General features: G+C 34.6%; 1 protein-coding gene across 7 annotated transcripts in view; it reads left to right on the top strand.

Moving 5' to 3' along the window:
* The window catches only part of LOC128991937 (voltage-dependent calcium channel type A subunit alpha-1-like), a 392598-nt gene that overhangs the window by 316011 nt on the left and 48606 nt on the right, over positions 1-27981 (top strand). For 4 of the 7 annotated variants that reach the window (XM_054415226.1, XM_054415227.1, XM_054415231.1 and 1 more), the window contains 19 exons: positions 1407-1558; positions 2259-2362; positions 4317-4432; positions 4821-4880; positions 5054-5155; positions 7652-7678; positions 9757-9841; positions 11228-11355; positions 12182-12404; positions 16183-16387; positions 17308-17529; positions 18535-18638; positions 19345-19461; positions 19689-19878; positions 21391-21503; positions 22199-22459; positions 23600-23743; positions 26521-26722; positions 27452-27616. In XM_054415226.1, the coding sequence (XP_054271201.1) occupies positions 1407-1558; positions 2259-2362; positions 4317-4432; positions 4821-4880; positions 5054-5155; positions 7652-7678; positions 9757-9841; positions 11228-11355; positions 12182-12404; positions 16183-16387; positions 17308-17529; positions 18535-18638; positions 19345-19461; positions 19689-19878; positions 21391-21503; positions 22199-22459; positions 23600-23743; positions 26521-26722; positions 27452-27616 (2720 nt within the window). The remainder of the gene's footprint in view (positions 1-1406; positions 1559-2258; positions 2363-4316; positions 4433-4820; positions 4881-5053; positions 5156-7651; positions 7679-9756; positions 9842-11227; positions 11356-12181; positions 12405-16182; positions 16388-17307; positions 17530-18534; positions 18639-19344; positions 19462-19688; positions 19879-21390; positions 21504-22198; positions 22460-23599; positions 23744-26520; positions 26723-27451; positions 27617-27981) is intronic. The other 3 variants (XM_054415232.1, XM_054415230.1, XM_054415233.1) reach the window with 2 other exon arrangements.

Below are 27981 nucleotides of genomic sequence, written 5' to 3'. Positions count from 1 at the left end.
ATTCATGGCAAAGACACAAAAATTGACAAAACCATTACAGTAGACTCCCTCTTATTCGGACTCCTCGGGACCGAGGCCAGTCTGGATAGCGGGTTTTCTGGTTAAACCAACGTCCCCAAAAACTCGTTAAATTGACTGTTTACTGTGATATTCTACTTAAATTTAGGAGAGCGTTGTATTAAGACACAAGATCACTGGTCTCAAATCTTTCCCACGAGAATAGACGTTTCAGTACTGTCCACTTCCTGCCAATCTAGTCCGGTTAAACCAATGTGCTGATACAAATAGTCCGGTTAAAGAGATGTCATTTCCGCTGAGTGTAGTGCGGTTAAACCGATGTCTGGTTAAAAGGTGACCGGATAAGAGGGAGTCTACTGTATTTAAGATCAGTTATCACACTTTTTAATCTTTAGAATTTCTGACTCATAAACCTCATTTTGGTTTGTAGGTAGTATGTAGAGTTATTTTAAACTCCAAATAATATTACTAGATCGATGTTTACTTAGTAAATTTGTGTTCTTGTTTGACAGCACTTGACAATAGTAAATAATTAAAACACAGTATAATTTTATCCAACATTTGATTATGCAATATAGGCCATGCTGTAAATAAACAACATTCTAAATGGTAAAATCTTGAGTCAAATTTCATTTACTGAATTTAATTGTATTTAAAGAAACCGATGTCATACAAAGCAGTTACTTTGTGAGCAAATATTCCTTATGTAAGATATATTTTCTTTAACAATAGTCTGAGTTTAAAATATTCCAAAAGACACCATATTAAATTTAAAAATTCCACCCATTCTTAACAAGTTTTCCATACAGGAAATAAGGATATAACTACCCCATATAAAATAAAAAATGTAAAAAGATTTCTCCCATTTTTTACGTAGTGCAAGTTATGGAAATGTTTGATGATGCAATATGCCTGGAATGATTATGTAGTGAAAAAGTAACAATATCCCATTACTGTATCTGTATTCAGTCAAATATTTTGTGTGAGTAATTTTACAAATATGTGCTGTAAAATAATTAATAATCTCATTTGTATCAAAACTTACCGTTCACTGTATAAACTTAGTCTAAAGCTCATTTAGTTTCATCTATCCAAACAAATTTGAACTAATTTAGTACTTCTCATAATACCCTTTGGATGAACAATAGTTTTACCGTAGATGTCCAATAGTTCTCTGTAGATTTTCTTAATTCTTCAGTAGCTCTCTAGACTCTACCTCTTTTGGCTCAGAATTGTTTGATAAATATTTCATAGTTTCAAGAAATATTAAAACCAAAACAATCTAAGCTTAGAGGTGATTATTATAGTTTGTGGTATGATTTTATATAGTGTTCACGCAACTACTAGCTACCTTATTGCAAAATATTTACATTGTTTTGTCTTTGTAGGGAGTTATGCGTGTGATCCGAACATCTCTGTGTGCGTAGAGGACTGGGAAGGGCCTAACTATGGGATCACATCATTTGATAACATTGGCTTAGCCATGCTCACAGTGTTCCAATGTATTACTATGGAGGGATGGACTGCTATTTTATACTGGGTAAGTATCAGATTGTAGCAAACCAGACTTTCAACTCTAAAGTCAACTAGTTGTAATGTTTATGCTGTCAAATTTGCTGTTGAACCAGTTGAGTTGTACTCCGTTCAAAAAATTTAGGTGTTTTTGATGGGAAAAAATTTCATCCCCAACTCACCCTAACTTTAAAACATCAGCTGTTATTAAGCTAAAAAGTAGTGGGGGGGGGGGGGGCTGGAAACCTTCCCCTTAAACTGCCTAAATTTTGTGACCAAACTTTGGTAACCCATAATCCCCTAGTTTAGGGGATCAATTAACATTGAAAATCCCATAAAGTTTACCACATTCATTTGAAACATTGGAGTATTTTTCATCTTATACATGTTCAATTTAGAATTAAACAATAAACATACATTTTGAGGTGACAGCTCGTACTCTAATAGCTGTTGAAGTTTTTTTATTATGTACTGTGTTCAATAGTAGCAATCTTCAATGCTACCCTTTCCATATCAGTATTTTGTCAATAAGACACTTGATGGTACACAAATATATGCGAGGGAAGGGATAAAAACAATTAAGACACTCTTATGTTTACTCTCATATTCGGTGATTTGGTGAGTGAAAAGATGATCAGTGCTAACTTGACACTGTGATGATTTTATTAGTTGTATGAACATAGGTTTGTTTTTGTGACACACTTACATAATTCTCATTTTTTCCACAGATGAATGATGCCATAGGTAGTTCTTTCAACTGGCTTTATTTTGTCCCTCTCATTGTTCTTGGGTCGTTCTTTATGCTCAACTTAGTTCTTGGTGTTCTTAGTGGGTGAGTATAAGCACAACTGTATTCTCTGAACTGTAGGAAGTAAGTTTTATAATCATTATAATCATATAATCATATATAATCATATATCAATTTGTAAAACTAGGGATACAAAAAGTCAATGGTCATAGACCAAGATTTATTCATGTCCGTAGGCACAGTAACTCCTGTAAAAGTTTTTTATCTTATCCAACAATTTAACAGGATAAATTTGTTTGTATTACTATTCTTGGCCTACCGGTTACTAAACATAATTTCCCAGTATATTTTCCCTAATGATTCTTCGTTGTGGCAAATGAATGAATTTCTCTATATTTATTGTTTATGAATAAACATGCCATCAATTTGGCAAATATTTCATTGTAATATTGAAAATTAAACATAACATCAAATCGAAGTATTGAGCGTAAGTACTTGTTGAGCTAATGTTATTTAGGATATACCGAGGAGTGTAGATCTAAATCTAAAATTGGTTGTCCATGAACTTGTTTCTACTGATTTAACTAAGAAGCCTAATTAAATTAGTTTGCAGGGCAGTTGTGTGAACATAGTTACTAACCAAAATGTTAGCTGTTGTAAAACAGAGATTATTGTAGAGAGTTAATTCTCTTGTGCATAATCAAACTTACATTAAAGTTATGTACAATCAGAAAAGAATGAAAACTCTACAGATTACACCACTGAAATTGCATTCTCTATCTTTAGTTATTTTACTTCTTTTCAACCAAAAAATAAAAGTTACGTCCTGTATCAACCACTATGAAATGTCCTTACAGAGAATTTTCAAATCAACGAGCAATCGTTGAGAGGAGAGCTCGTTATTTTAAGGTGAAATATAAGAAGCAGTTCAGGCAGCAATATGGTGCTTATATTTCTTGGATATCCCAAGCAGGTACCAACATCCTGCCGAATTGAGTGGCAATTGAACTCATGTAGAAGAAATGTGGTATAGACGGTGACTTATGTTTGAAAACCTGTGTGGTACGCTATTTGAGTTTTGTTGTATACTAAACTAACACTTTATGTTCCCATGGTTGACTAACACATACTAACTGTAAGGATTTTTAACATGTGTGCGAGTGTGGTATTGTAATTTTGATCCAAGACTGTACTATATGATTTGTCCTTGTGATTTGTATTACTTTCTTATATTATTAAATTCAGACCCAAAATACTAGGCTGTCCAACCATCCTGTAGAAAAAGACACTTCCCATTCCTCCGTGCTTTAAGATTTACCAAAAAGATTTTCCCTGTACACGTACAGATGTCCTATGTTTTGAATACACAACTAAAGCAAAGTCGAGGCCACCTAAACCCTGAATACTTAAAGTAAATTGAAATGTATTTTTCCTACAGTTACCTAACAATGTACATGTTCTCTCACTGATTTGAGAAAGCAAAGTGGTCAATTCGCTCATCAGTGAGACAATGTTAACATTGTCTCACTCTAATTACTTTGTCTCACTCCAGATTTGCAACGTGAAGGCACGAAATAGTGAGCGCGTAACATGAAGGCAACGTCGTATGCGCGCGAAATACGTTGGCAGCACTGGCTGTAAATCAGCTGGTCAGCTGTTGTACTGTTGTATTTGTCACTTCACATTAAATGTTATATTAAAAGTTCACTTCTGTGTAAAAATAGGTTATGTTTCTTCACCAATTTATTTGTTTTATGGTAACTGTAGAAAAAGTATAATGTGCAACTCGAGTTCAAAGTACAATTGCCTCACTCGAGAAACCATTCCTCACTCGCCTACGGCTCGTGAGTAAGGATTTCTCTCGAGTGAGTCAATTGCTCACTTTTCTCACTAGTTGCACAAATAACTATTCTACCCCAGCTTAAAATTCTGTAACGATCAAACCTGTAGCATTCATATAATTCTGTTGTTTGATAAATTACTCGATATATTCCTGCTTTGTTGTAGTTTGTTTGCACCCTGTTCCTTTTCTGTACAGTGAATTTGCCAAGGAAAGAGAAAAAGTGGAAAATCGCCAGACTTTTTTAAAGTTGAGAAGGCAACAACAACTTGAAAGAGAACTGAACGGCTATGTAGAATGGATATGTAAAGCAGGTAAATTATATTTGTGTTGTGTTAGCAAGAGAATGTTTATTTAATCAGCAACGATAACAAGCATGAATGGATGATGTAAATTTAACCTCAAATAATTTTTTAATGACTGATATAATATTTCGCTGGTAAATGTGTTTTTAAGCAGAACTTTAAGCTCATAAAAAAAATAAGGAAATTAAACCCCCATCAATACAAAATATACCTAGTGATATAAAAAAGAATTGAAAACAGCTATCTTTAACAGATCCAAAAACAAATTTAACTACCTACTGCATCCATTAAAGTAAATGGTAGTTTAAAGTTATAGTGAAATTTCTCCAACATGGGTATACATGGATGTATAATTAATTAACATAAACAAAATTTTAATACTCATTTTGTTTTTCAGAGGAGGTAATTTTAGCCGAGGAAAGAACTACAGAAGAAGAGAAAATGCACATAATAGAAGGTAAGAGAAAGCACCAAGGCAAAAAAGAGTAATTTATGAACAAAAAAATATTGCTTACCAAACTAAGCAAACGGAATGTGTAGTGTTAAGCAAGCTGTTTTATGAAACATGTTTCTCAATCTGTTCTATTTTTGTATTTTCGTTGTAAACCTGTTACTATTTTGTCTGTGCAGCAAGAAGAAGAGCAGCGGCAAAAAGAAAAAAGTTAAAAAACTTGGGGAAAAGCAAAAGCACAGACACAGAAGAAGAGGAGGGGGAGGAGGAAGGAGAAGATGGTAAGTGGGATTTCATTGTGTTTTATTCTTGTAAATCGTCACATGTTGTTTATTACACACTTTGGGGTTTTTTGAGTGTAAAATGTAGATGGAGTTTTGACTAAATTATTTTTACATTTCTAAATAATAAATGTTCTTGTTAATTCTTTAGGTTAGCATGCCTTTAGGCAATTGTTTAAAATTACATTTCTTAAGGTTTGTGAGTTTTGAAAATTGTTTGTATCGTTATTTGTGTTTTAAACAAAGAGTGGTAGACGGATAAATATTTTATCCTTAGTCGATCAATGTAGTTAGTTTGTGTGTTTTTTCAAATATATAGAGTAACTTTATTGTTGTCTCTTTTAGTAGGGTCAATCTCAATAGAGGCTTTAAAAACAGACCCAGTATGAAGTATAAAATTATATAGGCTTAATTTAAACCGTGTGGAAGTGTAGTAATTAACAAAAATGCTGAGATCAAATATATTACTATGGGGTAAGGTAAAATTAGATACATATCTTGCGATGAATCAATGTTACTTGGACAATGTTCATATTTCAATTCTCAACAATAACAATCAATGTATACCGGCATCCAGCTAATCCAAAGTAATTTGGACCTGACCCTTTTCGGATTACAATTTTTTCAGATTATCCGGACATTCACATTCATTAATATAAAAAAAATAAAACAATATATTTTTATGACTGTAAGTGGCCATAGGCCCTATATTACTTCCGCATTTACAATAACGCTTGAATCATTACCCACAATCACCGTGTCGCCGTGTTGACTGTCTCAAAGATTGCAGAAAAATTTGTGATTACCTGTCACGATGATGGTTCTTCGTACTACTTTAAAGGAAATTAACAGGACACTGCTCACAGAATAGATGCTCGGCATTAGGCTATTGGTGATTATTATTCCAAATTTCCTGGTTCCATACAGTTCACTGAATCTTTTTCCGGTTTCTCTTTTGGCTAAACACTCTGCATAGTAATTCAAAATACATAGGCCTACGTTTTTTAAAATTGGATTACTGTAACCTCATTTCCACAACAGATGTGAGGTTAGCTGGAAAGTTGGATTAGCAAGACTCTGGAGTATCTTTTATATTTACAAGTGATGAGTGAATGTATAAAATAAGCAGATGTGCTGTGGATGAAGCCCAACACAACCTGGCCGGGTGAGGTTGGCAGAGGCTGTGAGAATAGTACGGGAGTCGGGCCATCGTACTAGTTTGCCCACTCTTTACTGTCTACAATTATACTAAAAGATCAGGGTTTGAAAAAAAAAATTTTAATGCCCCTCATTTCCCATATCTACCTAAAGGGTCAAGAGTACTTTTTTCCTAATTTTGCAATTACTCATAACACAAAAAAACTACAACATGATTATTAAAGCAACAGGACAGCCAGTCAGAGTGTGGTTTCGTCGTATGATGTTCATTTTGGTCTTGCTGTAGTTTACTAGACTTTTGTGATTATTTTGAAATCAATTTTTTAAATGCCCCTCATTTTCCCATATCTACCTAAAGGGTCGAGAGTACTTTTTTCCTAATTTTGCAATTGCTCATAAAACAAAATACTACAACATGATTATTAAAGCAACAGGACAGTCAGTCAGAGTGTGGTTTCGTCGTATGATGTTCATTTTGGGTTTGCTGTGGTTTACTAGACATTTTTGATTATTTTGAAACAAAATGTGTTATTAAGGTATTTTACCTAACCCGCCATGTTAAACTTCCCTATCCCAAGCGTGATGTATACAACTTCCTTACTTCTCGAGTGATGTAAAGTTGAAAAAAACTCACTCGGTGATGTAATGAAACCCATTTAAATAACATTGAGTGCTTAACTTAAAAAAATATACCTCTATGGAGGCATCGACGTTCAACGTTAGAAATCAGCTGTGCGTTTGAATGTTATTGTTATGCTTTATAGTATTTTCCTAACCTAGCTTTTGTTTGTAAAAGAACGTTACTGAAAAAACGATGAGTGAAATGGATAATGAAAAATATTGTACGTAAACCCATGTATATTGTCGGGTCAGGTAAAATCTTGTACGTTACACGTTGCGCAAGAGCGTGTTTACATCTCTCAGGTGAATTATGCAACTCGCTTCCGCTCGTTGCACAACATTCACCTGCGTGATGTAAAAACGCTCTTACTACACTTGTAATGTAAATAGCTATTTTGCTATTCCTTTATTTTGGAAGTTTGGTAAACATTTATGAATAAGGTAGAGATGGAAACAGTTTTAACTACAGTGCTTTAAGCCTATTTTATTTGTACGTACAGACCTTTCTTAATCTAGTGGATGGGTTATATTCTCATTGTGATATACTTAACACATTTCATACAGGTCTGAAATGAAGATTAGAAAACGGCTCCTCTTTATAGCTCTTGCTTAAGTAAAAGTAAACAATGTTTAATATTGTGTTGGATGGATTGTTTTCATATGACAAAATCACAAGAACATTTTTACCAATGAATACTGCTGAATATTTTGTTTCAGTGCCTGTTAATAAGAAAAACCGAAGAGGTATGGTAATCAGAGTACATGTAGCCGTAATATAATGCCATGTGAACGTAATGTGGTGGCCGTTACCTGTTGTAGTTAGTCTACGCATGGATATAACTTCTGTTAGTTAACGTTTTAGGAGTCGACTTCTTCTTACTCTGTCTGCTGCAGCTAATTGTGACTACTTCTACGCTTGGAAAAGGGAATCTGTACTGATCCCATCATGGTTCCGGCTTCCTGTAACCACTTATTCTTAAGCCTGTGTCACACTTGGCTACTTACTAGCAGCTACCTAGTAGCAGCTACTGAAATAGCAGCTACTTTTCCTGTCACACTTATTTTGGTAGCGTCTATTCACTAGCTGCTACTACTAGTTTAGCTCAAGAGAGGTTATGTCCCAAAGACACGGATATTTTCTATACAGGTTCAAAAAATTAATCACATCTCCCCCACCCCACTTCGGATCACTCATGATTACTTCAGAAATTATTCAAAATGAACGAGAATAAACAAATCAGGCAGACAGCACGTTGTGCAAGTAGCCGCTAGTCTGCTATTGAAGCTGTCACACTGGGCGACAGTCGCTACTAGATAGCTGCTAGTTGGTCACGTGACTCACTAGCGCACTTTAGTAGCACGGAAAGTTGGACATGTTCAACTTTCCATGCTAGTAAAATTTCACTAGCGCGCTACTCTTAGTAGCTGCTACTGCCTATGTCACATTGGCTACTTAGTAGCTGCTATTTCGCTAGCTGCTAGTAAAGTAGCATAGTGTGACACAGGCTTTAAATAGTTTGATGAAGAGCTTTCAGCTACTGATTTATATATGCTGTTGGAGCTGAATAAGCCTTATTGTTGGGATTTTACTATTGTGGTAAATTTACATTGTTTTCATATGCCTCGCTTTACGCAATCTAATACTTCTGATATCAAGTTGAATTTTGTAGTTAGGTTTCTGGTTTTTAACGTTTATTTTCAATTTTTTGTATCCAGTTTTAACTACCCTTATTCTATTTTTAAACTTTTTACAAAACAAAACTTTTCAATTTTTGGTAACTTCAAAGAAATTAATATTGTCTTGTTTGGAAGTTACAAGTGCATTGCGGATATTATATTACTCATATAAAAAATGTTTTTTGCACTCATACAATTATAATTGAAACATGATCACATCTCTATAAAAAATAATGGTCATAATTGTTCAAACATAATAAATGATCTAATACTATTATACATTAAGGGACTTAGATGAGGAAATCCCTAAAAACTTGTTAAAAGAAAGCAGACTTTGAAACGTGCGATGTTAATCTTTACACCATTGTTTTTGTTCATTTAAATATAGTGAAATCACAAAAATAATATTACTGTTTGAGACCTCAAGACATGGTAAGAATGTTTGATCTTAAACACAAATGTGAGGTAATCATGTAAAATGTGAAGCTCACATCTCACGATCGACATTGAAAACTGTGAATAGTGTACAGTCAGTAGTATAGTTATTGGAATAGGACTTTAGTGGCTGTAGATCTAGAACTGCTTGTAGTGGGAAATGAAAGCTTCTGTACATACAGCGTCTTGACTGTACATATACAATTGCTCAGCATATGTAGTAGGGAATTAATCATAAATATCAGTAGTAATAAAATATCCATTGAGAAAAGTTGAAAACAAAAATAGAATAAGATGAACAGATTTATAAATTCTTTGCGTTCAGGCATAATGTGGTTATTTTTGACATTCGTTGATCAAATATTAGAATTCTCTGAAACGTTCATGTAAACAAAATAATACCTGTTGTCATATTTCATATCAACATTATATTTTTTCAAGGTTCTACCAAGATAATACACAGTTTTAACTTACTTTCAAAACTTAATCACATTTTTTAAGATTTTTCTTTCAAACTGCACTTTAAGTTAAATTTAATATTTTTTACAACTCCCAACTGTTTTATATTTTTAGATGCTTATTGCTATGAAGCGGCTTGTTTACAGGAAGAGGTCTGGGGAGGCAGTGCTAACAACTACAGTATATTTATATTTCACCTATGTAACTGTTTGAAGTTCTCGTTAATTTTTGAACAGACTTCTTACTTGCAGATCCCACTGGAGCTTCGTACTTGAAAGCGAAAGCGAAAAATAAAGGAGCTTGTCAGTCATTTTGGAGGGCGGAGAAGAGGTTCAGGTAAGGAATAGCTAGAACTAAGTTGAAACTCTTATCCAAGAACATTTTTTTTAAGTTTGGGGCCTCTTTTACCTTACGTTTGCCCATTCACTTGGGCCCTGAAGCCTGTGTGTGAAGTGTATCCAGCAAAACAAGGGGTGGGCCGGTACATTACAAGTGTGAACTGTACTGAAAAAAAATATTGGTAGGTACCAATCCGAATCCACGAATTGCTGTCTTGGGCTTGAACTCACCTCTGAAGAAATCTCGGGATGATAAATCAGTTGTCTATGGGTCATGTTACTGGCATTTATTGATCGTGTTAATCATGGAATTTTAAAAATTATTAGGATTGCATATTCTCAACTGTCTTAATTTTACTCCCTTCAGTTGTAAGTGTTGTCAAACATTATTAAATATTTGAAATGTGGAAATGAGTGTGTGAAATGTGAAATTGGAATGTACGGATATAAAACATGATTGAAAATTGTCTTACAACCAAGGGTTTAAATTTCCTGGATCCGTCAAGTGAACCTCGATTGTAGTTGTTTGACTTCAGCTGTTTTTATATACACATCTTCAGGTCAATGTTGCATTGATTTATCCCATCCATCAAATGGTCGTCATGAGGTTGACCTGAAGATGTGTTTATAAACACAAAACAGCTGTAGTCAAACAACTACAATCGAAGATCACTTGACGGATACAGGTAATTTAAAACTTTTGTTGTAAAAATCAGTGATCCAGAGACTATGCCATAAAAATATAATTGTCTTGCTTTATTGTTGTTATATTGTGTAAAACCCAACTATTTAACTAAAAAAAGTTAAAGTTTACTTTATTCATGTGTTAAGTTTTAATAATTTGTTGTGAAGCTGTATTCATGAAGACTTTATAAAATTAAAATATGTTTCCTTTTCATTTGGGATTTATATTGGTCTTCAAATATACCCTGGCAAGAAAACAGTGAACTTAAGTTGAATTTTATCTTACCCAGAACATAGATAATGCAATTTAAACGTCAGCTATTATTTTTGTCACTTCAATCCTTTCAATGATGTGGTTATTTCCCAAAGATGAAGATTTTGACAGTTGACTTTGATCATTGAAGCTTTCTCTCTAATTTTTAAATATATTTTAACGGTCAAACTATTACCGAACCTCACAGAATAAAAATATTAAGAAACTAATTTGTCAGTATTTTCTTTGTTAATACTATGGCAAGATTATCTCAACTGTTTCCACTGTCCACTGAAACATTGAAAGGAAACAATATATTATGACAGATACACATTGATTTCACCATAGCAGGAACAATCAAATTAACAAGCGATAGACTTGGACTGCAAAATATTTATTTAACCTCTCTACATGTACAGCAACCTAATGAGTAACTCAATGTTTCAGGTTTTGGATCAGACACACGGTGAAAACACAAACGTTTTACTGGTTTGTGATAGTGTTGGTGTTCTTCAACACAGTGTGCGTAGCTGTGGAGCACTACAACCAGCCCCAACACCTTACTACCTTCTTGTGTAAGTAGTAGACTTGAGGATGCTGAATTCATCCTGCAGTTAACAAGTTAGCAGACTGTTTTGTAAAACAGACCACTAAGACTGAATGCCTCTTTATGTAATAATTGAAGAGTTAGAACTCAATTTAATTGATTGTAATGAAATGGTAATGGTGAATGAAATTGTATAAATCCTATGTAGGAGTCTTTCTTTTTGTTTTACAAACTTAGATATCTAAGAAAAACTTATATCTGGTGGTCCAAAGCACTTGAAGTTCACAATTTGTGTTAATTCAAGTTTTTAAGTAACACAATTTACTTAATATTTTGTCCTTCCAAGGACCTCTTTGAAACACTTCCACAGGGACACCTCTTTGGAAGGAAGTAAAGACTAGCCAAGTGCTCCTTCCTCCAAAAACAGAATTTTTATTTCTAATTCCTTTAAAATTCTTTTAAGGTAGTGCCAACCAAATAAACTTCTTCCTTTTGTTCTTGTAGGTTTTGTCTCCTCTATCTTACCCTTTTTGGCTGTATGGTATACTGCTACTGTATCTTTAAATTTGCGTTCTTCCTGTTCTATGACACAGGCAACGGCTTCGGAGCCATAGGTCCCGGGTTCAAATGCTGCCAATTACCAATGGATTTTATCCATGTGATAGTGCAGCAAACTGCGACCGTCTAAGGCTATCCTAAAGTAATGTGTAAAACCGTTCTAGGCTAGAACCTAGCGTCCCAGGAAGGTGGGAAAACCGGTTTTATGAGACACATTTGTTGATTTAATTATAAGCAGATGTATCTTTGTTAACAGTTGATTGTGAAATATACTGACCCCTCTTTTTCTGTTACAGATTATGCAGAATATGTTTTTCTTGGCCTTTTCATGCTGGAAATGTTGATAAAAATGTATGCTCTCGGACCTAGAATTTATTTTGAATCTGCCTTCAATAGATTTGATTGTGTAGTTATCAGTGGTTCAATTTTTGAAGTTATTTGGTCAGAAGTTAAATCCGGTTCGTTCGGACTGTCAGTTCTAAGAGCTCTCCGCCTGTTAAGGATATTTAAAGTGACAAAGTAAGTGTTTCAGTGTTTTAATATTTATTTCATTGCTCACTGGTTCACCAAAAGTGCTATCATATATTTCACAACTGTTTTAATGTGCTGAATAAAATAAGATTCATAAAAATGAGTCTCCATTCGAAATAATGAAGCATTCGATATGCATTTTGTTGCAGTTGTCAATGTCTGAATAGTAATATTTTGGTGAACAAGTGAACAATTTGTTTCAAGTGAGTGTTTTAATGTGTGAGTAGTGCTGAAGAAGAAAGAAGTCAGTATAATAAGCTCTGGGTTAAAATAAAGTAGAATTTTTAGTCCTAAATGCAAAGACTTAACAATATCTGCTTCTGTAAAAATATGTTAACTGTCAAAATAGTTTTAAAAAAGTCATTTGCAAATTATTTTTGATGATGACTGTCTGAGTTGATTTCCAATTGGAAATTTAAATATATTTTTTACAAATTAGTTGAATACTGTAGCTTTATTTTGTATTTTACTTGTTACAGTAACTCATTTTAAAATCTTTCAATCATTAACGTGTAAAAAAATGTCCCTGACAAAAGAAATAGGGCTAATTCAAAAGGAAATTTTTCTATATAAAATAATTTAACACGTATCTATTGATACTGACAAAAGACAGTTAACATGTTTAGTATTACTATAGACATCCCAAGAACAAAACAACCTGCGCAGAAACGAAAAGATCACGTGGTTCGCGCCGGTAGGTGTGGCGTACCCTTCAAACCTGCGCGGCTCGAAATGGCCCAGGGTGTTTTTGCTTCTGGCATGTCTATAATATTCTTTTATTAATGTGTTTCAACTTTGAGGAACAGTTAAACAAAAACAAGTGTACAAGAACATTTTTATTGCTTTGGGCTTATTTTTAAAATTTATTTTAGCAGTCACATAACTAAGCATTCAGTGTGATTTTAAAAACAAAGATATTTTGTCCACCCCCAATCATTCTCTGGGTTTGTGTGGTTGTGGGATTATTTTTTACGAAACATACTTGACATTAGTCAAACTACTGTACTTTAGGTTATTAGTCAAAAATTGAAATGCAAGTCCTTTATTTCAGCAGTTGGAGGTTGGTGGAGATAGAAACAACGTGTAACAGTAAAAATTATGCAACATGAGGTTATTTTTTAATTTTTAGTATGTTGGCATTTTGTTATCAATTGTTGTGTTATTTTCTTGCTACACTGTTGAAATGAAATGAAAAATTCTTTACACCACACTACATTATTTTGACAAACTTCCCACGCAAGGATTTAGTCCAGAAAACAGCTGTTTGCCGCCAGCTTATTCAAATGGGGTTTCATTGAGTTTTACCGGACACCAATCAGCTGGTTATACTGTATTTAGGTGGCAATGAGTGGTTATAAACAAAAACATAACCTCTCTTAGAGGTTATGACTAGTGATTTTTAGACCTTTAGTTGGTGGAAATATATAAGGATTTGTACGGATATTTAGTAGTATGGCGTAAACTATCGTACGTAACTCGTCCAAAATGTGTGTACCGGACTCCTATGGTAATCCCATACTCGACTTTGTCTCGCACGCGAACAACCACACACTTATTTTCAGGACTAGTAACCTAATATACTATTATCTTCTCAGGCAAAGTTAGGACCACATGGCCCTTTCTTACACTTGACATACATAAATATATAGAAATAAGAATACAATGGGATTACTTAATGTAATTAAACATTTACTTATTTAACACTTTTAAGTAAATTATCCAGCAAAAAATATAAAAAAAACATTCATTTTAACAAAAGAAAAGAAAAACACATTCACACACTCTCGCGTACACACATTACGCTTTTTTTACAATTTCTTGCATACACTTTTTGGGGCAGATAACTGTCTTAGAAAGAAACAGGTTGTATTTTATTCTTTTTATAAATTGCGTTTCCTTTGCAAAGGCGTTCTTATTTAATTAATTCTTTAAATGTAAATATTACTTTAATTATTTAAATAATATTACTTTAATAACATTTGAGAAGTTTTGTTAAGTGTAAGCAGTGTGAGGAATTTTTTTATTACTATAAAAAGTCAAAACAAGTAACTATTTTATAAAAATTAATATTGCTTTTATTTTATGATTTATTTTATTTTAGGATAAGTTGAACTAGCTATCCTAACTGATATCACTATGTTTCCTAGGCTAATCGTAGGCATTTTTAATAAGTTAGGCGTGATTAATCAAAAAAAAGGTTATGCTGATGTTTTTTAATAAAAGATTGTAAATATTCTTGCCTATTATCATTATTTTTGTATTTAAACAGTCATCTAACAATGTTACAAAATCAGGTAAAAATTTTGAACGTGCATTTCCCGTTGTGTATGAGAAGGGAAATCCCGTCTCAAAATTTTATGAGAAATAAAAAATCTCATCTCGTCTCGAACTAAAAATCCAATCTCATCCATCCCTAGTTTATTCACAACTCCTAATCATTAAGAAATTCTGGGAATTCCAACATTTTTACAAGCAATCAGTAGGCTATGTTTTGTCCATTTTTGATTTTTATTTTAAGAATGTTTTCTTATGACTGACAATGTTATGTGAATGTTAATGTGTTTTATTTGTTAAAAACTGTATCACAATGTCAACCACTGTTATAAAAAATATCAAACTATTAAACTATGATTCCACCGGACAAAATCTTTGTTGTTGCTCTAACAAGACACAAATTTTGGCCAGCCAAAAATTAATGTTTGTGTGAACCTTACATCCCTATAATAATCAAAGTCCTTAAAGAGGTTTTACATATTTCTACGAGTACTCCACCAAATCTTAAATAAGTTTCTTCTATTAAGTTTGATCAGGTTATTCCAAAAGTGGATATGAAATTGAAGTTGCACTTTTATTTAAGATGTCCCAGGTTCCAAATGAGAAGATAAAATAATATGATTTTAAAGTGATTACAAAATTTAAACATTTTTCTCAGTTCCAGTAGAGGATTTCTACAAAATTAAAATAACGAAAACTAAAAACTATAATATTGATTAGTGTAAACATACCTCTATTGGTCCATTGCATAGATATTAGCATTCTGTATACTTTATATTCAGTAGTTGAGTACAGTAGTGTCTTCTAACATGTCTTTGTAATTATGTTAACTACGATCCAATATGTGAACATGGAGTCCACAAGAATTTTAAAGACTACCTCATAATAAATTTCATCTCCTGGTTGTGATGCCAAAAGTTCAATTATATTAAATTCAACTGGTTCTGCAATTATTATGTATAAAGTAAAATCCCCACTGCAACTAAACCTCTACTAGGTCTAAACCTAGTTAATAGCAGATCCCAGATACAAATATTTACTTAAAATAAAATGACCAAAGAAATAATGATCTACCTTCATTATGAAAATAGTTTCAGCCATGCTATATCAACTGGATTTATCTTTGCCTTCAAATATTTGTGCTTGAATTTAGAAACAAAACTTGAAATGTCAAACATATAAAAAAATGTTTTAATTTCCATTAACTCTAACTGGTTAAGAAATGTTTTAATGGAGATTATATTGTTACAGTACTTGAGATGTTTTGTGGACTCCATGGCTAAAACTTAAACACATAACAAATGTACTCTATGCACTAAGGTATTATAGGATTCATCCTTCATTTTGGTCAAACTCTGCTCAATGTTTTTGCCACAATAATAATTTGAAAACAATTTAAGTTCATACATTTTACGAGGTGTAAAACGTTGAGCATTGTTTGCTATGTGAATTGTTCAATTGTTCAACAACATGTGGCTGTTTGTTCTCGCAGATATTGGTCTTCTCTGCGCAATCTTGTGATATCCCTGTTGAACTCGATGCGTTCAATCATCTCCTTGTTATTCCTGCTGTTTTTGTTCATTCTCATCTTCGCACTGCTCGGAATGCAGCTGTTTGGTGGTCAGTTCAATTTTCCCGAAGGCACACCACCTACCAACTTCAACACTTTCCCCATTGCTCTGCTCACAGTCTTCCAAGTAAGTGTATTTATTTGTTTGGTAAAATGTTAACCGTTTGTGAGTTAAGCTAATCATAGATTGTAAGACGTCCTGAAGACACCAGATGGCATAATGCATATTATTTTAAATTCAGAATTCATATCTTTTGTGTTCTCCACCCATACCAACAATGTTCCTTAGTAGTTCAAGAAGCCTGTAAATGTCCCTCCTGCGTAGAGTAACGTTTCTCCTCCGTTGAGTCTATGCAAATACTCATAATCCAACAAAATGTTTGTCTTGACAAATTGTGAGACACATACACGAACAAAGGATTGTTCAGTTGATACTTTGCTCAACCTCAAATGTATGTTCATGTTTGTGTATAATAATCTTGACATGTTAATGTATAAACCTAGACATTAACAAAATGTTACTAGAGGAAAAGGAGTTAAATAAAAAATATAGCCTGTAAGCCAGTAATGTCCTTTAATGGTAAAATGTTAATTAAAATAGAACATGAATATTAATGTATCATAAAATCCTATAACAGGTTGATATCAACTCATGCCATTGTTATTTTAACCAAGGTACAAGTTGAAAATTTTGGATTAGCTAATGATGTTAGGCAGGAGTATTTATAGGGGTTGCTAAGTGCAAAAGTATTACAATTATTACTTTATAGCCACAACTGCCCATTTTTCATTCAAACAGTATTCCTTAACCAGTGATCACATTAGCTCCTCCTATTTTTACCTGAAAAAATCTGAACATATTTCTACTAAAGTACCTATATTAATATAGCTGGTAAGGACAAAAACCTGTTGATTTCATCCATAAAACAACCACTACTAACAACATCAAAATATTTAGCATCGAAGCATTATTCATCGAATTATTGGCATTTTGTTGATCAACTACCACGCCATCTATTGAAATACCTGACGGAGTTGTGTTTCCAGATTTTAACCGGTGAGGATTGGAACGAAGTGATGTACCAAGGTATCCAGTCCCAGCGAGGGCCTAACAGCAACGGGATGATCTACGCTGTTTATTTCATCATCCTGGTGCTCTTCGGCAACTACACTCTGCTCAACGTGTTCTTGGCCATTGCTGTTGACAACTTGGCTAACGCTCAGGAGTTGACAGCGGCCGAGGAGGAGCAGGAGGAGGAAGACAAAGAAGTACGTGAATAATGAAGATTGTAAAGTTGAATAAATATTTTAGAACTTGTTCGCTCTTGTAAGTTACAGCTAGTAAAAATGATAACCGAAAGCTTAAAAAAGGTGAAACCGGGACAAAAGGGAATCATGGGAAATGGATTGTTGAGAAACAGGTTTTTGAATGACAATTGTAACTTAACTTACCTATGTGGCCACTCAAACCTCAGTCGGCTTTTGCCCTCATCAACAACAATTTGCCACCACTCTCTGTCTTCCATTCATTCTGTCTCTGCTCTTAGCTTCCTTGTCTCTTCGCACCTGGTCCTGCCATCTTAGACGAGGTAGTCTTAGGGGTCATCTTCCCAAGGGAGATTTTCAGACACCATTCTTAGCGTAGAATCTTCTTCTCTTCTCTTCACATTACTAGCCCATCTCAGTCTCTTACTTTTTATTTGTGCTCTTGTGTCTGGGTCTGTATAGATTTCCCTTAATTCCCTTAATTCTACAAGAAAATTTTGTATCTAAATTAAGTAATTTAAATATTTCAGCTTTGAGAAAAACAGTAGTACCGGTAAGGCATTATTTCTAATTTAGTTAGTGCAGCAAAACTATGTAGGGCCCAAAGTTGAACTTTAATATAAGGGTAGATCTAGGTTTTTATCATTGTTGCATTAAGATTGACAAGATTTTTAACCAGTTTCCAAGTGTTTGAACTGCAAATGTTTTTCCATAGGTTAAGATATTTTAAATTCATTTCTTAGCAGCATAAATTATTGGGATTGAATTTTTTACCTACCTCAGTCTCAATGTCTTACTTCTCCATAGTATATTGTTTTTGAACAGCACAGAATCACTCATTAAAAAGTAAACACAATTGAGGTGTACTCTAGATCAAATTATTTATTATGGTTTTCTCTTTGCTAGTTACTTCATTGTAATGAGGCAAGTTTTTGCTAAAACTAATTATTCTAGGATGGTTCCATTAAAATACTAAATGTTCCTTTTCCTGTCTGTTGTTGTCGATAGAAACAACAGATGGAGCTAGAGAAGGAGATGGAAGCGCTACAGCTGGGGCCTGATGGTAACCCTATACAGGTGGAGATCTGCCCTTCCTCCCCGGCACACCACTTGTAAGTCTATACTGTTAATACTGTTAAGTCTTCCTATGCAAATGCAATAAAACCCTTTTTAATCGCACCTTAATCCAAAACCATAGTCAAAACTCATCATTTTCAAACTACACCATCAACCAGTTGCTTGGTTCTGAAGTAGGGGACTCGGTCATATCATAGATAAAACATACTCCCTTAGTAGATTTCTCATCCTTATGGAACAGCTGAAGACAATTTTATTGTTAGTTCTGTACGGTTTATGTGGAGGTCTTGTTTTGTTTACAATTTGTTTCCCGTTATTACAGCCATTAAAAAACCTCGTTTAACCAAATAATACGATCTAATCATAAACAATAACCTGTCCCCTAGTTATATAACCAAACAGTAAAGCACAAATCAAGAAATTAACCCTAAAATAATAGAAACAAAGTTTCGTCGACACTAGCGCTCATGTGTCACGTACATGAACTAGACACGAAAAACATGCTTCAAAATTTACAATGGGATGAGAAGTCTACTTGTGTTAGTTAGTCTATGGTCATATCTGTATGTGCTGAAAATAACTTGAAACAAAGTAAAATAACTGACTTGTCATCTTTGAAGAGCTTTGCATAAATATCAGTTAGTTGTAAATAAAATACTCTCAATGAAAAGTCATTGAACATTATTATATCTACCTCCTCAGACAAATGTGCATAACATGATACTGAATGTTCTTTTTTAGCAACAAATCGAAAAACAGCAAAAAGGAGGAAGAAGAGAAAAAGGCTGATGAGGATGAAGAAGGACCTAAGCCAATGCTGCCATATTCCTCAATGTTCATTTTAACCCCCACCAACCCGTAAGTTACCCTTGGACGATTTAGTCTGTTGGAAAATTAAAGACTTAATACAGAACTGACGTTACGATCCATGATAAATATAAGTAAATTGAACAACACATCATATAAGTTATCTAGTTTTCTATTATAAGTCTAATAAAGTTTTCTTAGCTATACTTTGCAAACAATCCGCCTTTTGGTTTAATCAGATCCAGGTATATTTTATAATCTCTGAATGTATGTTTCAGGCTACGCAGAGCGGCACATTGGGTGGTTAACATGCAATACTTTGACTTCTTCATCATGGTAGTGATAGGTCTGAGTAGTATCGCGCTGGCCGCTGAAGATCCTGTTGTAGATAACTCCACAAGGAACAAGGTCCTCAACTACTTCGATCATGCCTTCACCGGGGTCTTCACCTTAGAGATGATACTTAAGGTAATTGTGTTTACAACACTATTAGCATTTTCTAAAAGAAATAACTTATCCAAAATCTAGTCTTGTTACGTGTTGCCATAGACCTTCTGTTAGCATCATTAATCAATAGTACAATGACAAACAGCATCAGGCCAAGGCCCCACTAGAAAAACAGGCCATGCTGCAGCGCGGGCAGCGCAACACGTCACAGTGGTAGATAGTTGTACTGAAACCTTTCCATTTACAATCTGATAAACAGCCAGGATATTGCAAAATAGCAGTGAATTTATCAATGAATCTATCTACTAGTGTGACGTCATGGATCCTGCAGCATGGCCTGTTTTTCTAGTAGCCTTGATAAGGCCCCAGAATCTATCACAGAAAGTTCAAGTAGAAAGAATTACGTTGTGATCACCACCATCTGATAAAATGTTTATAACAGGGTGTATTTTAAACCAAAATATTAGTGATGAATGCAGTAAACAATTCACCAAACACAACAAAAATAATTTTGGTGCTCATATTTATGGATGAAGTGCTTTGTGTATTGCTGACCATTATCAATAGCCCAACGTATCAAGGACAGCTTAGCCCAATTTCGAACCAGCTTAAATCTCCGACCTAACTTGGAAATGAAACAAGCAACTATTTGAAAACCAGAAAAAAACATGCTACTCAGCTACCGGTTTCCAGCTATGAGTGGTGACAAATGTCAGTGTCATTATGTTCAGTGTCAAAAAAAAGGAATTCGGTTTGAGTAATCGTCGTGAATGTCATTGTAGTTTTTTAACAAAATAATTTTATTTTGTTTGAGTTAAGCCTCCGAATCACTGATCAATACGGGTACTAATGAAATTACCTGCTGTCAAGTGTTTCTTGTGACCTTGAAAGGCAACGGGTTTTGAGCCTCACGGGATCATCTTCAGGCAGACGTTGTCATCATGTTTTTGTTCTTGCCAACACGTAGATTTAAAAAAAAAAACATTGAGTCACAGTTTTACAAAACACTTAATCACAAAACACGTAAAAATGGCCAATAACTATTATGGATCGGTCAAGCGGAAGTAGAGTCTAGACTCCTTGTCTAGACTCTACCTTTGTCTCCTGCTCCTCCTATGTCTAGACTCTATTTCTGTGTGGCTCGCCACTTGACCGATTGGTAATAGTTATTTTCCATTTTTACGTGTCTTGTAAACCTGTGACTCAATGTTTTTAAAAAATCAACGTGTTCGTAAAAACGAAAAGATGATGATGACATCCGCCTGAAGATGATCCCGTTAGGATCGAAACCTGTTGCCTTTCAAGGTCACAAGAATCACTTGACAGGAAATAATTTTAACTAAATCAGTTTTCAGTTTGTGAGGCCACAAAATGAAAGTCTTTGAACTTACCAACTCACTTACTGTATAATGTCAAAAAGTTGTAGAACATAAAGTTTTATCCCTCTGCATAGAAAATTCTACTTTGTGGCCCCTCTACTAATAAGTTGTGTTTGATAAATTTCTATACATTAATGAGTTGATTGTTTTACAGGTCCTAGACATGGGTATCATTTTACACCCAGGCTCTTATCTACGAGAGTTCTGGAACATCATGGATGCTGTTGTAGTTATATGTGCAGCTGTCTCCTTAGGGTTTGAAATAAGGTACTGTTTTATATTTAACAATGTTTTGATTGTAAAATTAAGCTTTATACTACTATAGCAAACGCTATAGGCTATATCAGCAAACTTCATTCAATTTTTTTGAGGTTTGCAGCCTCTTTGAGCCTTGCATTTGTCCATATAGGACTCAGCCCGGTGTGTGGCATGTATCCAGCAAAGCAACATGTGAGTCTGTACACTACAAGAGTGAACTGTACTGATACAATTTAATTTTAATTAAATTAAATAATTAAATTAATTAATTTTAATTAAATTTTTTTTTATAAAAAAGGTAACACTGAGAAAGATAAATACCTAAAACCCATGACATTGCTGCCATACTTTTATAGTCCTTAACCCTTTGAGAGAAATTTTTTCACGTTTTTGTTTCCTTTCTGTTAGCGGCCGACGTATATTGACTGGATTTGTTTTATTTATGTTTTCCCTCCTTACATTTGAGTAATAAATTATGTGAAATGTTAGCTAAACCAGTGTAGAAATTCATGTGAATATGTTTTTGTCAATTCAGTTTGGCTTGATTAAAAAGTTCGCGCACTCAACAACAATTAATTTTAATTATGTATAGCAGCACATTCTGTTGGTAGCTGAATTTTTACCCTAAAACTGTCTAAGAATGAGAAGTCAATTGCCTACTTTCCTGTTGTTTGTTTCTAACACATGTGTGTTTGCTGTTACAGTGGCAGTGATGCGGGTCAGAATCTGTCCACAATCAAATCCCTGAGAGTGCTGCGTGTACTGAGGCCGCTCAAAACTATTAAACGAGTGCCCAAACTGAAAGCGGTGTTCGACTGTGTAGTAAACTCATTAAAAAATGTAATAAACATTCTCATCGTCTACATCCTTTTCCAGTTCATCTTTGCTGTTATCGCCGTCCAACTCTTCAATGGGAAATTTTTTTTCTGTACAGATGAAAGCAAATCTACTGAAAAAGAGTGCCAGTAAGTGTGCAACCATGTATCAATTTCGTAGAAGACTGAATTAGAATAACAATTATTAAAAGGTCCCTAGAGATTCCTTATTTCTGTAATACGAGGCATGTTTTTTAAGTAAGTACCGTTTTTAAATTTCTCCGTTCCAGCGCTGCGATGGACATTTGTGCTGTGTATGTGCATCTATTGGCAAGCCTGCGCTGGAAATTCGGCAACAATCAGTCGTGATTACATCCGGTGAAAGCCATTGTAATTCATCGACAGATTAGTGAAGTGTATTGCGAGAACATTATGAGTGACGGAATGGTACGCAAGTGGGTAAGGGCATTTAAAGACCACCAATGATGAGCAACGCACTGGTTTATTGAATTGGTGCGTAAGGTCGACAAAAAAGTGAGAGAGAACAGTCGGTTTACAATCTCATCATTATCTGAGGAGTTTCCTTTACTCAATGTTCTCGCCATACACTTCACTAATCTGACAATGAATTTCAATGGTTTTCACACCTTTAGCACTTAAAAATCTTAATTCCAGCAAGCACTTTACAGTAGGCGGCAGTCTCAATTGGTGGCACCATTTGAATGCTCGAAACCGGATGTAAACACGGCCGATTGTTGCCAAATTTCCGGCGCAGGCTTGCCAATAGACGCACATACACAGTACAAATGTCCAAAATGCCAATCACAGTGCGAGGCCACAGCGCTGGAGCAGAGAAATTAAAAAATTGTTCTTACTTAAAAAACATGCCTCATACAATAAAATATCTGCAATACTCGATAATAACATTCCCTCATTAAAATACATCTGTTGTTATAAGTGAAAGAGAACCTGCTAAAATGAGGAAATATCTACAAGAATAAAAAAGTTGCAATGATGGCATAAAATTATAAAATTTATAAAACTGTTACCTTACTTTTAACATTTTAACTCTTTCAAATTTACTCCTGAGCTAAAAGAAAAAACTTTTCTATGATATTTAAGAAATATTTTTTTTTACATTTTTGGTATTTTAGTTTGTAATGCATTCTTCTCTGTAGTTCAACAACTTACATGCTCCTATAAAAAATTGCAAAAACTGTATACGTATAACCACCAAATAAGTTTATGCAACTAACCATGATTTAACTAATTCGTGCGTGGCTTTTTCAGAGGAATGTACTTTGTGTTTGAAGAAGGAAAAACACTGCCAAAAGCCGAGCTGAGAGAATGGAAGCCAAGATGTTTCCACTACGACAACGTTGCCGCAGCCATGCTGACGTTGTTCGCCGTTCAGACGGGGGAGGGATGGCCTCAGTGAGTACTGTATATCTTTGTTTTCTTTTTAAGTACCGGCCAATTTTAACCTGGCACTTGCCTGACATAGTGGATGTCAAAGGTCTATGCTTAGAATGTATCGAGCAGAATGATTCATCATGAGGAAAGATCTGTACTGATTAATTTTTAGTGGTGTTACCAGAATGTGTACTTAAGACATTGCTGCATCGTTTCACAGCTTGTACCTCTACCTTATTTGCTCAGATAAGGAAGGTTCAGAGGAAGCATTCGATGGTACACCTAAGTGGTGTCTAGCATGGCTACGTCCAAATTCACCAACATTTTTGGGGTCGTTTCTAATGTCCAAATTCACCAACTTTCTACCTGGAGCAGGTACGATATTTCTCCCGGCGGGCGGGGAAGGAATACCGAATAGTTTGCCCTCGCCTGCTCCGTCTCGTCTCGGCGAGAGTGTACTGCTTAGCCCTAATAGTACTGTTTAAGCTGTGATTGTTTCAGGCAGCTTTAGGTTAGGTTAGGTTAGGTTAGTTTAGGTTAGGTTTGGTTAGGTTAGGTTTGGTTAGGTTCGGTTAAGTTAGGTTAGGTTAGGTTACAGTACACTCTCGCCGAGACGAGACGGAGCAGGCGATGGCAAACTATTCGGAGGGAATTGTTTCCCCGCCCGCCGGGAGAAATATCGTATCTGCTAAAGGTAGAAAGTTGGTGAATTTGGACATTAGAAACGACCCCAAAAATGTTGGTGACTTTGGACCTGGCCGTCTAGCATAGTCGCTGGTGTCTAGGGCAAAGTCCATCACCACCCCCCTCGTCATCATGTACTACAATGCTCATGGTGGAGGAAGACCCTGTCCCTGTATGGATAGGAATTTCTGCACAGTGCTTGCCACTCTTGCTCTTCCTTGCCCGTCACAAGTATACTTCTGGCACAACATACTAAAGCTGAAAGTGTACGGTTGTCCCATAACTGAGTTTCCTCTGTACCTTTCTTGTCTGAGCTGCTTTGTTGTTAGCTCACCTTATTTTAACTGGGTTCTCATTAACTGCTGAGTAGTGGTCAGTATACTTTAACTTTGATGTTTTAACAGGTTTTATATTCAACTTGAAATAAAGTCCCTCAGCTTATAGTGTGATTGCTGACGGAAAGCGGCTGGCAGAAGGGTCGACCCTACTCACACACACGCAGGCCTCACACACACAGACGCAAGGGATTAGGACGGACGTGGGACGGACCATTGTCCTGCCACTCGAGTCATCGGTGGCTCACGGAAATTAAACTATCAATTTTTTTTTTATTTTACGTTTGTTATAAAATCTGGTAACGCTTTTGACTTTAGCTCAAAATGCTTAGTAAAATGATACCAAACAATATATATTTTGCTTACAAAGTGTAAAAGCTACGAATATTTTAACACGTTTTTATTAGCTAGCTCCTTGTCATAATCATTTCGTGTTTGGACTCATTTTTCATTGAATTAAACAACAAATTTACTAACACTAACCATTTTAATGTATATCTAACATCAAATGATTTGCAATTTTGAGGTATCATACAACAGATGTTATATTTCTACTTAGTGAATAGGGGATCGGGGCTTTCAGGCAATTAGGACGGTGGTGAGTGTGCGTGCGTGAGTCGGGTCCCTCGCAGGTAGGGCTGAGCTTCAGCCGCACTCCGGTAAAAATCAGACTATAAAACTAAGCCGAAATGTCTGCTAACTGGAAAGTTGAGGTTAATACAAAGCAGGAATATGAATACCTACATCACATCCACATGTACTAGTAGTAGTAGTATGTAGTATAGTAATCTATATTTTGCCTTAGAAAGGTGATTTTGGAGATAATTTAAATTTTACTCTTTTAGTTGGAACTAGCTGACAGCTCTAACCACCAGGGTGAAGTCTTTCAGTCTAATAAAAATTAAAGAGGGTTTTCAGCATATTTAGACACTGTACCTCTCAAATTATGTGTTTTATTCTGCAATAATCGTACACCAAGTAAAATGTTAGTTGTGTTTGTATGTTTTTATGGAGTAGAAACATTAATTGAAAAACAGATTTTGGAAATTTTATAAGTTTATATTATACTAGTTGTACCCGCGGGCTTTGCCCCGTTTAACTTCACAAGTGAGCTCGTTCGCATGGCTCAATCACGTCCTGGTTGAAGTTCGTTCGCTACGCTCACTCACCTATAGGTTGGAGCTCGTTCGCTCCGCTCTTTTGCCTTCAGGTTAGCTCGTTCACTACGCTAACTCGCTTCCAGGTTGAAGTTCGTTCGCTACGCTCACTCACCTTTTGGTTGCAAATTAGCTGTAGTCATAAATTAAAATAATAATAGTGCTGCACCCTGTTGGTAATCCTTGTAACTTTAATGCTATTGAACATCATAGAACAGAACCAACTTGTTTAATTGAAACAGCTGTTACGAAATTCCTTTTAAATATGAAAAATCATAAGGTTAACATGGGAAACCCCAGAGCCACTGGGGCGGAGCCCGAAAGCCCGATCGGAATAAAAACTTCTTAGTTTTCCTATTTAATGCCCAAAGAATCGGTGTACCGAATTTCAGCCTCCTAGGTAAATGGGAAGTGGGAGAATTAGTGATGAGTGAGTGAGTGAGTGAGTGAGTCAGTCAGTGAGGGCTTTGCCTTTTATATATTTAGATATATTACCTTATTTTTTAAATTTATTTGGACTCATAGAGTACAATCAAATCATTTTATAAAATGTTCGACTCATATATTTGTAACACTTTAATGCCAAATAACATAATGTATTAACAATTGACATTTTTTTCAGGGTGCTACAAAATTCAATGGCTGCAACTTATGAAGACATGGGTCCAATTCAAAACTTTCGTATAGAAATGTCCATTTTTTATATTGTGTACTTTGTGGTCTTCCCTTTCTTCTTTGTGAATATATTCGTTGCATTGATTATCATTACATTTCAAGAACAAGGCGAAGCTGAGCTTCAAGATGGAGAGATTGATAAGAATCAGGTAAATAAAAATACCATAATTGGAATTATTGTTTGGATGGGTACCCCTTAGATTAATTAGGTTGACAAACCATTCCCAATGGCAAAATTGGTTTATGACATCTTCATTTACTTGTGTCCCGATGTCACAATAACCCACAGAACTTTGTATTGTGTCCCCAATTTTTATAAGATTTTGTAAATTAAATGATCAAAATTATAACTTTTTCTGAGGAAGTAATTTTTTAATGAACACTTTTGCTGAAAATGTTTATAATCGGTGGGGTTAGGGATATAATAGCTTGGTGTTTGGCTGTTATAACGATTTTTTGTACTGTGAACTGTGATGTGCAAAGTCAATAAATCAATGTATTTTTGAAGCTGACAACAATATGTCTTGTAGATTTCTTTCAATGTACTTTAAGTAACCTCAAAAAATTACCTCACCAGCATAATTTACTTATGTTTCCCAAATGAAGTACTCATGAAAATTGCTTCGTAAGTTGTCACAAATAGTTTTAAAATTTAGTTTGTCAGGTTTTTAAATTACTGCATATATTCTGATCAGTGATCATGACTGATATGAGTGACGTCCTTTTGATTTAGTCTACTATTCATTTCCGAATAAGATACTTAAACGATTATATGTTTCGTTAAGAACAGCTTAATTTTGTTTTTTAATTCCACTGTCTGGTCACTATTAAATGATGCAATACCATGCTTGCTTATAGTAAATCATGACTTTTTACAGAAATCCTGTATAGATTTTACAATTCAAGCAAGGCCTTTAGAAAGATATATGCCGAACAAGAGAAACAGTTTTAAGTACAAAATCTGGAGAATTGTTGTTTCCACACCGTTTGAATATTTCATCATGATGCTCATTGTATTCAACACACTGCTCCTCATGATGAAGGTAAGTCGATAATGATTTATGTTTATATTGAAGCCGATTATGCATCAAGACACTCTGTATAAGTGCATTATGCTTGACTATTCAATGTTAATATGAAACGATTAAATGTGTTCAACAACAAATTGTTATTTTGGTTCTGAAGTTTTAAACCTTGTAAAAATAAGATTTCATTAATTATTTAGTGTTACCCTAAAAACCTTACACATAAAAAAAACATAATTTTTTTAAAGAGTGTATTGCTTAGAATAGAATTCTAAAACTAGTCATAGTCATTGTCTAAATTTTTAAAGACTGTTCCTAACAACAACCAACAATAAAATTATTGCTTATTGAGACATGCAGATTTTGGCATGCAATTAAAGTAA

Source organism: Macrosteles quadrilineatus, unplaced genomic scaffold (assembly GCF_028750875.1).
Source record: "Macrosteles quadrilineatus isolate MER2022 unplaced genomic scaffold, UCM_ALF_1.0 Scaffold_4__1_contigs__length_99947679, whole genome shotgun sequence".
In the NCBI taxonomy this organism is placed as follows: Eukaryota; Metazoa; Arthropoda; class Insecta; order Hemiptera; family Cicadellidae; genus Macrosteles; species Macrosteles quadrilineatus.
This window is presented reverse-complemented; position numbering and strand designations above follow the sequence as displayed.